The 12,876-nt window shown below is 41.1% G+C and overlaps 2 protein-coding genes across 3 annotated transcripts in view; both read right to left on the bottom strand.

Moving 5' to 3' along the window:
* Positions 1 to 4,771, bottom strand: part of MKNK1 (MAPK interacting serine/threonine kinase 1) — a 41,931-nt gene extending 37,160 nt beyond the window's left edge. Inside the window, exon 1 of the mRNA XM_081868284.1 lies at positions 1,028 to 4,771. The gene's annotated coding sequence lies outside the window, so the exon portion shown is untranslated. The remainder of the gene's footprint in view (positions 1 to 1,027) is intronic.
* Positions 4,772 to 6,681: 1,910 nt separating this feature from the next.
* The window catches only part of MOB3C (MOB kinase activator 3C), a 32,462-nt gene continuing 26,267 nt past the window's right edge, over positions 6,682 to 12,876 (bottom strand). For both annotated transcript variants that reach the window (XM_081868310.1, XM_081868309.1), the window contains exon 4: positions 6,682 to 8,185. In XM_081868310.1, the coding sequence (XP_081724436.1) occupies positions 8,156 to 8,185 (30 nt within the window). In that variant the 3' untranslated portion in view covers positions 6,682 to 8,155. The remainder of the gene's footprint in view (positions 8,186 to 12,876) is intronic.

Raw genomic sequence — 12,876 nt, forward strand, 5'->3', positions numbered from 1 at the left:
TCGACTGACTTTTACCTTGATGCCTAGAGGGCAACCTGTGTGCATCTAAATGCTGTCCAAGAAAAGGCAACAAATCAGTACGACATCAAAATATGAGCATAGCCAGATGGGGACAGGGGGCAGCTGCCCCCATCAAGGAAATAAATAAAAATACCTTTTTTTAGGTTCTGTCCCCATCCCCAACATAAATCCTGGCTATGCCCATGACACAGTTGGATCCATTTTGTTTCTGACCACAATTAAATAATAGTGACAGCAGACTAACCCAGCCAAGTGCTTGAGTGGAGTTAAGCAATCAAGGCTAGGAGGTTGTATCAAGAAAAAGCCTATGGTATATTAAACCTCACAGGACCTCTTGTTTGTTTGGGATAGAAGAGTGTTATTTATTACTGTAGGAGACTGTGATTCTCTCCTGATTTGAAGCCAGCTTACCTAGTTCCAGGCTTCATTCTGGATCATGTGAGGAAGCAAAAATTCTGAATCATTTTTATTGATTTTTCCAATTTTTTACCAAATCAGCCACATTAAAACAAATTTAATACAAATTTTCCAAAAAGTGGTTTCCCATGTTCCGTTCTTGATGTGTCCAAAGGTTCTTCTTGTTGCTGCCCTATTTATTTCTAATTCACATTCCATCCCTTACAATTAACCTTATATTACAATAGTGTTTTTTAAAAAACATATTATCCTTAACCATCAGCTATCCACTTACCAAGTCCTGCATGTACAATATTTAACATTTACAATATCTACAAGTGAGGTTAGTCAACTAATTGTCATTAATTATCCATTTGGAAATTATCATTTCTAAAATAATTTCTTTTCCTTCATTCTGCTTGTATGAAAGCCTAATAGTTCGCATTCACTAGATGTTTCCCTCTTCTTAATAGTACAGTCCACACCAAAGATTCCAAATTTGAATCCTGCATTTCATCTTGTTATAACCCGTTCCTCTCTTTTGGCAAGCCCTGTAACCACAGATCATATTCTACTCATCTCCTCCTGATAACAATAACTTTGAACTTACTGTAGCAAAATAATATACAAGGACATCTTCACTGGAAAAGCATCACATCCCAAGAACCTGGAGCAAGTGCATACTCACTCTGTCAGCTTTCCCAGAGCACCTGGGAAAGGAATAACCATCCAACTTAGCCAGATGTAATTTGATTCCAGTTAGGAGTAAGGGGTTTATAAATAAGCTCCCGCTAATTTGACTAGAAATCAGACTGGTACGCTGTCTTCAACTTTGTTTGCTGTGTCACAACCCCTGACTGCTGCAGAATTCCTTTTTCTCAATTCACTCTCTGAAATATACACATGTATCACTTTTGGAACATGACCCAAAGCCTGTCTTGATCCAAGGAAAGATAGCATCTCTTCCATCAGGGTGTATGTGACCAGATCACTTCCAGAAATAGCTGCTATGAACTAAAGAGGATGAAATGTAATCGACAGACTTGTGACTCTAGTGTCAAGATCCTGTGTAATAAATCGCTTGATACTATATGTGTTCTTACTTTATTTGACACAAAGACAACTGGCTTTGCTGAAGGCAGTAACCAATTCCAAAGTGGCTTTCCAATAAATGTGGGGGGGGGGGGGTTTAACTTTAAAAAAAATAAGGAGGAGGAAATCCAAGCCTGTGTTATTATCCTTGGTCAGCTATGATCTCACTAGCTCTATTGACTTAAATCCTCATACTACAAAGGAAACCTGAAGTTCATCATGAGTGTTTACCTAAGGAGGAAGCAAGAATGTGCCTCTTGTTTCATTGCAACTAACGCCAAGAAAAGACGTAAGGTTGCACCCAACATTAGCTCTGCTCAAGGAAGCACAGTGAAATAAATGGCATTGACTCACTTAGGTCCATTGATTTCAATGGGTCTAATCTGAATAGAACTTAGTTGGCTATAACCCATAAATTGCACAAGAGTTTGATTTTCCTTTCTCCCCATTCTCCTCCCCACAAATCTGCTCTGGAATCCCTTAATGGTGAGGAGGAGAGGTAGAAGCAGCCTAGCTGTGCAGAAGGATGCCTGCCCATTCTAAGGTATCTCGTCCATGGGCAAAAATGGGTCATAGTTTTATGGATTGTGACCATTATTCAGCCAGATCAGAGCAAGTCAGACCTCTCTGAGGATTCATTGTTCTTTACCTCATGGACTTGTCCTGGGCAATCTTTCTGAAAAGGTCTGCAGTATTTTCCAGAAGCCATCTGTGTAACCACTCAATTTTAGCCATGAACAGCCTCTATCAGACGCATGTGTGTACATGTACACACAAGTGCTCAAAAGCCGATTCCAAGAATGTCTGTACAGTATTAAGAAACTTTAGACTGATTTTATATTTTGCAGCATTAATCTAGCCTAGTTCTGATGTTAAAAACATTTCCTTATTGCAATCTTAATATAACACATTAGAAAAAGTAGTAATATGGAAATAGTGCTTAATGCCGTCCACAACCAGTCACCTGCAGTCTAAAAGGAACCTTCTGCAAGTCTCAAGTTGTTGTATTGTGTATCCAAAAGACTAAAGGCACAAAGCAGCGCTACTTAAGTTCCATACATTCTTTGCATATGGTGGCCCAGGTTTTAAATTGGCTACTTAAACTGACACTATTATTTACAGTATTATCCAGGTGTGGTGATGCCAGAGGGCAAAAGCGCTCAAGAAACTGCAAAGAAATAGAAACACATGATTCGGAGCCAGCATAAATGAACGCTGAAAGTTTTTTGAAAGGTGTGGCGTAAAGCTTCATATGCAGAGTTTAGCAGAAAACACTCTAAGGCAGTGTTCCGCCGTGATTTGACCTGTACAACAGTGTTTTCCCCACTCAGCATAGAGCTCCCCAACCTGCAATAGCGCATTTCTCCCTAAAACATTTCCAACTGACTCCACCAGAGAGAAAGTGGCAATTGCCCTTTTTTATTTGAAGAAGGGTATGGACAAAGGTGGGGTGTTGCTAAAGTGACCTGGTTAAAGGCAGAAGGGAGGAAGTTAAACGGGAAGTGGATGATGCTGAGGCAGGAGTGGAAGCACAAAGAAATGTGAAGCAGGGTCTGTTGTGTAAGCACATCCTGCAAACAACAGAATGCGCTCACTCCCAGACTCTTACCTAGCTTTATGAATGGAGTGACATGCAGTTAGATAAGAAAATTCAGAAGGAGGAAGCATTCAGAGCTTTAGAAGACAAGGTACAGAAAAACGTTTCTCAGACACAGGAATTTATTGGGACAAAAATAGAAATATATGGTTATGTATATGGTAATATAATGTATAGTCCCAAATAAGTTCTGCTGGTGTCACAGAATGAGAGAGACTCAAGGAAACATATAGGCTAGGTGTGAGCAGATTTCAGGCTTTAGGGAATCTACTTTGGGTTTTTCCAAGAACTGCAAAGTCTACTAATGGGAGAGTCACCCATCACAAAATAGGGAGTGGGGTCACCTGGAAAATGGTAGCATAGAGACTAGAGCCAATTACTTTCATGAGACAAACACTGGAACGGCCTACATCTGAGTTGCTATAGATAGGAGAGTCTAACAGCCTACATTGTAGGCTAAAGAGGCTTTTGTTGCTGCTGTTACTAGACCACTGGGAGTCCAGATCCCTTGCTCATCTACTTCAAATCATCCAGCAATCTACAAGCAGATTCTTTTTATCTTCTATCCATGCTACCTGCTGCAGGGATAGGGAGCCTGTGGTTCTCCAAATGTTGCTGGGGGTCTGACTCCCATCAATCCCAGTCAGCATACCCAAGTGACAGAGATAATGGGAATTGTAGTTGTGGTCAGGGTGTGTGGGTGATGTTTCTATGGAGACCTAAAAACCAAGTCAGAACTTTTCCAGTTGCTCAAATAGAAGCTTCCTTGCTTAAAATCTACATGTCAGCTTTCCCCTTTGCGTCAAAGCACTTCTGTCAAGATATACACAGAAATTAATAACACTATATTATCTGTAGTTGCTGATAAATGGTGCAAGAAAAATGATCGTATCAGCATCCAAGCCTCATAAACAAAGTCTCAGTGGGAAGGCACAGAACATGAAGAGGGAAAAATGGTTCCCAATCAATATAACCATAGACGTCCAATGCAATTCAGGATGACACATTTTGAGTTAAGGACTGAGTCAATTATGCTGAAACATGTCTGTACCAAGGGAAAGTATGATACGTTTTCAAAAAAAGCATTTCACTTTTCTCTCACTCCCACTGATAAACAGACTTATGGAATGGTAGAGCTGGAAAAACCAGGAAGTCAGGTAATCTAGCTTGTATATAATGAATCAGAATTGTCCTCCTACAGCAACACCCAGGTCTAGTAGTTTAGTTCATCCAATGTGAATACCTTTGGATTGCTGTAACTAGGTCATAAAACACTAACGGTTAAAGTCAGGGTTCTGTAAAACACACCCACACAACACTGTTGTTGTCTACACATTGCTGGCTTAAAATGCAGTTAGGTCATTCTTTTCCCTAACTTGGATTAAAGCTGGTTTTGGGGAAAACACATCAAACCACACTATTCCACAAGAAACAACAGGGCAGATACAAGCAGTGGATGCTGGTCCACTAGGGCATTGTCATGACAAGAAATGTTTTTTAAAATCCCCCATAAAATCTCAAAGCTACACACTATTTATTGTGTCACACACATTTTATAATTCTATTTGAGCTCAGAGAAGTTTTGCAAACATTTCTGTCAATCTACTATTCTCTGTTCAATCAGCTCTCTTCACAGCCAATCCTAATCCCAAAGCATATTATGACAAAGAGGTTCCTTCCACGTGTCTCTAAGCAGAAAAACCCATATGACTGACTGGGCTGCCAGAAAGTCAAGCCCAGTAGGGAAACTCTTACTCTAGCTTTTCTTAGGAGGCCTGTCCAGCACAACTACTATAGCAGGTATGGGAAGAGTCAGGACTGTTTCAAAAACAGTCCACTGTAGTAGCATCAGCCCATCAGAAGCATGAGTTAGTTCTGAGAATGCTCAGAGCTGTTTCTCTGAAGGTCAGAGAAGCAACATGGTGTGTTTTCTACTTTGAGGAGCTTTTTTCGTTTTATTTCATATTTCTTTTGCGACCTTACTAGAGAAAGAGCAAGCAAGCGAGAGTGATTCTCTTCCTGTAATAAAGGTAAAGGGACCCCTGACCGTTAGGTCCAGTCGCGGACGACTCTGGGGTTGTGGCGCTCATCTCGCTTTATTGGCTGAGGGAGCCGACGTACAGCTTCCGGGTCATGTGGCCAGCATGACTAAGCCGCTTCTGGCGAACCAGAGCAACTCATGGAAACGCCGTTTACCTTCCCACCAGAGTGGTACCTATTTATCTACTTGCACTTTGACGTGCTTTCAAACTGCTAGGTTGGCAGGAGCAGGGACCGAGCAACGGAAGCACACCCCGTCGTGGGGATTTGAACCACCTACCTTCTGATCGGCAAGCCCTAGGCTCTGTGGTTTAGACCACAGTGCCACCCGTGTCCTCTTCCTGTAATAGTATCTGTTAATTGGGAGAAGAGTTGGTGGGTTGTGTATGTGTTGCAACAAACTCTGTATTAGCCATTTCCCTGTTTGAAACAAACCACTGATCAACTCAGATTTCAACAGGTGTGGCAAGTCCACAGCCTATAGGCTAGCTCAGACCTGCCAAGCGCCCTCAAATTGCCCACTAATGCCCCAGCCAAGTGGGTATCTTCCAAAGGAGTGGTCCTTCCTGTTTCCTGAGCAGCCATATACTAGGCATGCAAGAGGAAGAATAGGTGCCTTTGAAAGGTCAGGAAGAGGCACCGCTGGAAAGCATCTCACTTCTTGCTGTAGTGAAAAAGATAGTGTCCCCCTCCTCACCACAGTGCTGCAGTTGGTGGTGCTGGTAAGCTCTGTCTTACTGAAATACCTTTCTCAGCATTTGAGAGAGAAAGTGAACAGTGCATGTTGAGTGTATTTCTTTGTGGTCTAAATATGTTCTGTATATGTGGTGAGGGCACATGCATACACACGTAATATATGTTTGCCACACCCTCCACTGCCTTGTGGCCCTTGGTGAAGTGGCTGATTTCCAGTAATGCCATCATACCAATAACACCTTCAGGCTGAAAAAGAATAACCACCCCTGTCTATGGGAAATGACATTGTCAAGAGAAACCCATGATGCCATTTTGGGTGGCTTATCAAGAATCCGTAGCAAGAATCAGTGAATCCCTAGAGAACAGAAGATTTATGATTGCTTCAGAACATGTCTCCCAAAAGCATGTTGAAGGGTTGCACAACAAATAACCACATTATCACTAAGCCGATTGGGTTATGTCAGTTTCGGCACAGATATTTTTAAGCATCTCAGCGCTCTCATGAAAGAAGGAAGGCTGAAATGCAGTCGACAAAAAAGTTGACAATGACCTTTGGGTGGTGAAGCTGTTGAAAAAATTAAAGCAAGGGAAAATACCAAAGAACTATGAATAAGAACATCTAACACTTTAGTTTTTCTTTTCTTAGCAGAAATTATTGTGGTAGCACTGGTATGCATTGGTCTTTATCTCCTTGCATCCCTTTCTTTTCTTATTAGGAGAAGACGCATATAAGATACAGGTTTTTCATGACACAAATAAGTAATGATTTTCTTTATCTGCTTGCTTACCTGGAGAAAATATAGCATAAGGATTTTAAATGTCACAATAAGTGCTGTCAGTTCAAAAAAAAAATCTGTGCAATTTTAATATTTAAACTTCACTGACAGAAAAAGTAGGACAACCCAAGATATAAATATTGTTGTAGAAAGTATAAAATCTTGACTAGTAAAACTCATCGATGCATGTGGCTCAGGTCACTTAAGGAAAAAAGTGAAGAAAAAATATTGTTCCCTCCCTTCTCAAAAGAAGAGAGTCGCAGTCAATGGGGAAATGATCACTGGGTTTTATGGGGAAGGAAGACTCATGGCTCAGTGGTAGACCACACATTTTGAATGTAGGAAAATCCCAGGTTCAATTCTTGGCACCTCTAGTTAAATAGCATAGCTCTATACATGCTTATTCAGAAATAATGCCCCCTGTGTTCAAGGGAGGCTATCTTCTAGAAAGTGTGTTTAAGGTTGCAGCTAAAGTATCGTAAATAGCTGTCGAGTCACCACCAGCTGGGGTTGGGAGTCTCGGACTAGAGGAACCATTAATTTGACTCCTTCTAAAGCAGTCCGTATTTTCTATAGTTAAAAGAAAAATGCATCAAAGTTCCTCAAAAGTACAAGATCTGCATGCTCCATGCTCCATAACTTCAATTCTCTTTAGCAACTGTTGATTGTTTTATGGCACTGATTCCATTTCTGGGATTGGTATCAGTCTTCATAGGGCTTGTGTTTTCCCCTCAGCACACACAGTGGCTCATTTACTTGTGCAACCTGAAGAGATGTGTTCTGCTGGCACCTTACTGGGATGCTCCTGCCTTCTGTTTTTGATGTACTGGACTGCAAATATTTGCATGTGGGCTGTTGTGTGGATGCTCTGTAAGCTGAGGAAAAACTGAAGCAAATTGTTGTTTCATTCCACTCAGTTCTAATACTAATATTATTTTCTACAAATGACATCTTACTGGGGGGAAATGTTCTTCCAATCCAGCATTCCTAGTGGTCTGGTATCTTCCTAGCATCTCTGGTTCTCCTGACGGAAGCATATAGAGAGAGGAATAATCAGTAGCTCATTAAAAATAATAATGGAGGCGGGTAGGGTGATAGTGAACCATTTCCCCCCAATCCAGTACAAGGCAGGGCATGTTGCTTGAGAACCTTCTGCACTTTGATAGACTAAAGGGGATGAACGTAGTCTTCTGTGTGGAATACATTCATCATTTTTCTTCGGGTCTCGGTGGAGGAATTCTCAGGTTATTTCCCCCTTTGCGCTTCAAAAAAGTGCGAAACAACTTAGGAGGAGGAGGGTCTCTGGAGGACAAAATGAAAACAAAATGACACACAGCTACAGCCACTAGGGCAGAGTACAAGAGGCAGGAACATAATGTTATTGGGTCCATATGTCTACTGGACGTACTGGGGTCCACTCTTTCGAAACGTTTCAGTCCCTGGAACACAAAGTTCCTCATATTCCCAGCAGTGTTCAGATCACCATGTGAGGCCCTCATGAGGACAGTTTGTCCATTCAAATGATGCCCGAATGATCTTAATGGCAAATCCTTTCTGTCATTTCTTTCTGTGAGGGGGGAAAAGAAAAGAAATGTAATTTTTTTTGAAGAAGAAGAAGTCTGTGTCCACAAAACCTTTAGGAAAACAACTGTATGATTCAACATGGTATACAAAGGACCTTGAATCTCTCATAGGGTTGGGACCTTTGAAAGTGATTACGGATGGTCTAGCCACTCATCCCATCAGTGACGCAGAATGGGTACGGTATCAAGAGGCTTTCTGTTACCGTGTTATAATCCAGGGTATTTAATCATTGCATACAAAAATGGAAAATAGCCTACTAATGCATAGTAATAGCTATATCCTTTTATTATTCCACACAGTAATTTTAGCTTTCATAGCAGATAGGACCAAAAAAAATAAAAATGTGCCAGGTGTTATACCATCTTCCAGGCAATAAGTCTTAAAATTTATCTGAATATGCTGCATTTCTACAACCAAAAAAAGAATCTGTTTTGTAGTCCAACTTTATAGGGGTCCATTTGAAAAGAATAGTTACTGGCACACTTTGCTGCCTACAGGAGCCTACTCCCACCCACACCCCCAACATATTTTTTACCCCAAACTGAAGCAATATTTAATTGGTCAGACAGCTAGGACTTCTCCCCAAAATATGTTCTGATGGAGAGGGGATTCAAAAATGTGAACAGTCTATAAACATTATCAATGAATGACCACCCCTTCCACTGAGGGTCCCCTGTGCAGTATGTATGTATGTATGTATGTATGTATGTATGTATGTATGTATGTTTATTTATTTATTACATTTTTATACCCCTGAATTATTCTCATTTCTAACTGGTATAAAACAGTGCCTCTGATACTCAACCCACAAAGCACGTCTTAGGAGGATACCTTGCTCAACTGTATTAAAAGCTGCCAACAGAATAAGAAGCCAGAGCAGACTCACAGACCCCTGCTCTGCATTTTCTCAGTGCAGGTGATCCATTAGCCAAAGCTAATTCAGTCTCAAAACCATGGCTGAACCTGGAGAGTCCGTACCATTTAAGAACTGGTGCAACTGCTCTGCCACCACATTATCTAATACCATACTCAAGATAAATGGATAGCAGTTATTGCCAGCTGCAGGGTCCCAGGGTGGGAAGTCAACACACTGCTGTTAAGGACAGCCTATGCTGCTTCAGCATATAGCATGAATTAGATGCAAAGGTTCCCTTCCCCCAACAGACTGTTCCTTTGATAGAAGGGTTCCTTTCGTATCCCCATACTGCACATAGGAGGGAAAGGGACTTGCCCTTTACCACCTAAATAAATTCATGATTTCAACCAATGCACAATATTCCAGACTGATTAAATTAAATTAGTTTGAACTGATGGATGTTTGCAATATTTCATTGAATGTGTCAGTTAATCCAGGGGAAATATATGACTCAAGACTCTGGATTAATCTGTTGCATAAAAAATAAAATAAAATAAATCCCCCTTCACTTATTTCACAATAAACTCTTAACGTTTTGTAAGAAATCTGAGACAATGCAGTGATTTTTTTTTTCTTGGTAGACATTATTACATTTCTAAATTGATTTCAACTTAAAACAGCCTAAAGCATTTAGGTTTGAAAGAAATAAGATTCTGAAGCAAGACACGGGAAGCAAAAAATAGGACAGAATTTCAGTGTCTCTTTGAGTTGCCTTGGTGATAACCAAAAGGGTCAACAGAAGCTGATAATCCACAAAGGGTTGTGTTGGGTCTGAAAAGAATCCAATTTCGACATCTTCGCTGTTTTCCTTTAATACCATGAAGAAAGCATAGGTAACAAAAGGAAATATGCACAATATGTGTAAAAGGGAGTTAAAAACAACATCCTATCAAATATCACTTGGCAAGAAGAAAAGAGGTTGAACTGGTGAGTGACATTTACATATAAAAAGCTCCTGAGTTTGGATTTATATAGCCATGTGTTTTATGTGCAAAGGATTGAGGAGCATGGGAAGAAACGTCATTTATGAATGACAATGGAAAGAATCTCTTTATGATATTTGAACAGTACAGTATTGAAAGAGAAGCTTACACAACTCAATGAAAGCTTATCATCTGATAATCACCAGGTGAACTGCTCATGTGAATTCACCAGACGCAAATCCATAGTAATAGAGGCACCAATATAAATGCATTATTGTGGCATGTGATCAGTCACTTGTCTAAATCAGGAGTGAGGAACCTTCAACCTCTTGGCCTGACAGGGGGTCAAATTTGGCTTGTAAGGTCATTTTTAAAGAAACCACACCCACCTGCCAGTCAGCTGATTTCACTCCAAGGGTGGGTGACCTCAGTGGCTAGCAGGCTGGTAGCAGTTGATTCTCTTCCCTTTCTGGTAAATCATGCATGCAGCCAAAGCAGTAGGATTTAACTCCAGCTCATCAGCTGATGGGCAGGGGTTAAATCCTGCTCAGTTTGGCTGTGCATGCCTGTTTCATGTTGGGAACAGGCTCGCAGAGCCAAATCTCAGCGCGGGTCTCTTTGAAAGCCATTTTGCCAACAGACCTGAACTGCTTTTTAGACCTCCAGGTTTCAGTCCTGTTCCTGGGGCATCCATGGTCATGACAAACCAGTTTCCTGGGTTTTCTGCCATGCTCATATGCTGGCATTTTCTTTGTTGTCACAAACATTCCAAATACCGGTGGAAGTGGGAATGAGCAAATCTGAACCTCACAGTCTTTGGGTTGCATTCGACACTGCACAAGCAGAAGTCCACATGTGCAACAGTGTTTCCCCCATGCTCCCACAAGACCCACTCCGGCGGGTCCCCCAACTCTCTGGTGCAGATTTTGAGCATGTGCATAGGGCTGCAGGGGACAGGAGGGGGAAGTTCAATTGCACAAACAGAATTCTGCTGCGTGAGTGGAACAGTAGTGTTGGATACAACACTTTGAAAATACGTCAGACCATCTATGGATTGCCACAATAGAGTTAGTAAGGGCAGGAGGAGGGGTGGAGAGAGGACCAACCACATACGAAGAGGCGATGTCAGCTGGTGCCAAATAGATTCTTTTGAAGAAGGCTTCGATCTGAGGACAAAGGGTTAAGCCCTGGAAGCAGAAGCCCACAGCATGAGATGCTGGAAAAGACAAGTCGCTAACATCTTGAATGCACTTGGTTTGTATTAGTCCCATTCTAGCTAGTGGGCTTATTCTTGTTTTAAGCTAAATGAAAACTGAAAACATGTTCTATTATGTAACATTTGCCTGTGCAGTCCAAACATTCATGACCATCTTCAAGTTCTGAAGAATAACAAAAAAACAGAAACGTCAATTCCAGGATTCTGTCTGCCTGGGGAACACAGTTAGAGTTTCTGCTTTTCCAATCAAGATCTCTTAACGCCTCTGTTAAAACAATATTTCCCACCCCCACAGCCTAGTCATTCCACCCACAGATCTGAAAACTTAAAAAATGAGTTGAAGTATATTATTTGCAAGTATTCATCTCCCACTCATTTTTTAGTGAGGAATATGTGTAAGTGAGTGTGTACGCATGAAGCTCTCTCTCTCTGTGTGTGTGTGTGTGTGTGTGTGGCAAAGACTAAATAATCTCCTAAACAAAAGCAACAGATTTGTGCCGAGGAAAGCAAGGGGATATCTAGGGATTGGCTAGATTGGCCCCAACTAAGGGCACAGGCCTGGCAGGGTGGGTGTGTGAAAATCATGCCTCTCTACTCTGGCTCAGAAGCAGCTGAATTTTCAGACTGGTTTTCACTTTAAGCCAATAATAATTATTTAAGCAAATTGTTGTTGTTGTTGTTGTTGTTGTTGTTGTTGTTGTTCTTGGCTTAAAGTGAAAGCCAGTCTGAAAATTCAGTTGCTTCTGATGCTGCTTCATTTTCTACCTTTATTTTCACACTTCAGATTTCCAATTTCCCCACCTTTTGTTCACACTTTCTCCTACCTTCTGGGTACCACCTCCACATCAGCTTGTTTAAGTCCTTTGATTTTTCTTCCTGACACAAACAGTGACCCATCTCTACATCAGACAACATTTGTTATGCTGAGAAGGTCCCCACAGCAGCTCCTGTCTTTCCCAGAAATAATCCAAGGCTTTGCCAATGTTATTACTTGTTGCAACAAATCTGTTTTACCCTAGCAAAACAAATTATTGTTTCCTTAGGAGACACATCTCTAAAATTAGTCTCAGGCCAAGAGAGTAAAGCCATTCATTTTATACAACCAAGTAGAATGAAGGAAATTATCTAGAGGCTCACTTCTGAAAAAGAAGCCCAGAATGTTTAATTTAAAGTATTCCAAAGCTGGTAAATTGATGGGGGGGAATCTAGCCATGAAACAAACAAACACACACACACACACACAGAGAGAGAGAGAGAGAGAGATTTCAAGAGGTCACTTTATCTCAACTCTCCCTTCTGTGAAATGGAGAAATAATGACATAATTTGAGGTTATTACCAGCTGAATTGCATCTGTTATTTCCCCTTTCCTTAAAGAATGCATGACATGAGATATTGAGGGGAAAGGATTGCAGAGACATGGAGTTAGGTTGATGCCCAGATTTCAGAAGTCTTCCAATCTCTTGAAGTCTAACCTACACTCTGGGATGTGGTGCTTCCATTTCATGCTGATCTAGCATTTCACCCACAGCCACCAGGGCCAGGAAGAATTTCGGATTTCAAAAAAAGAAAATCTTTTATCTGCCTTTGTGAAATGCAGTGAAGTTTGATGCTAAAAACA

Source organism: Podarcis erhardii (assembly GCF_964252035.2).
Source record: "Podarcis erhardii genome assembly, chromosome: 6".
Taxonomy (NCBI): Eukaryota; Metazoa; Chordata; class Lepidosauria; order Squamata; family Lacertidae; genus Podarcis; species Podarcis erhardii.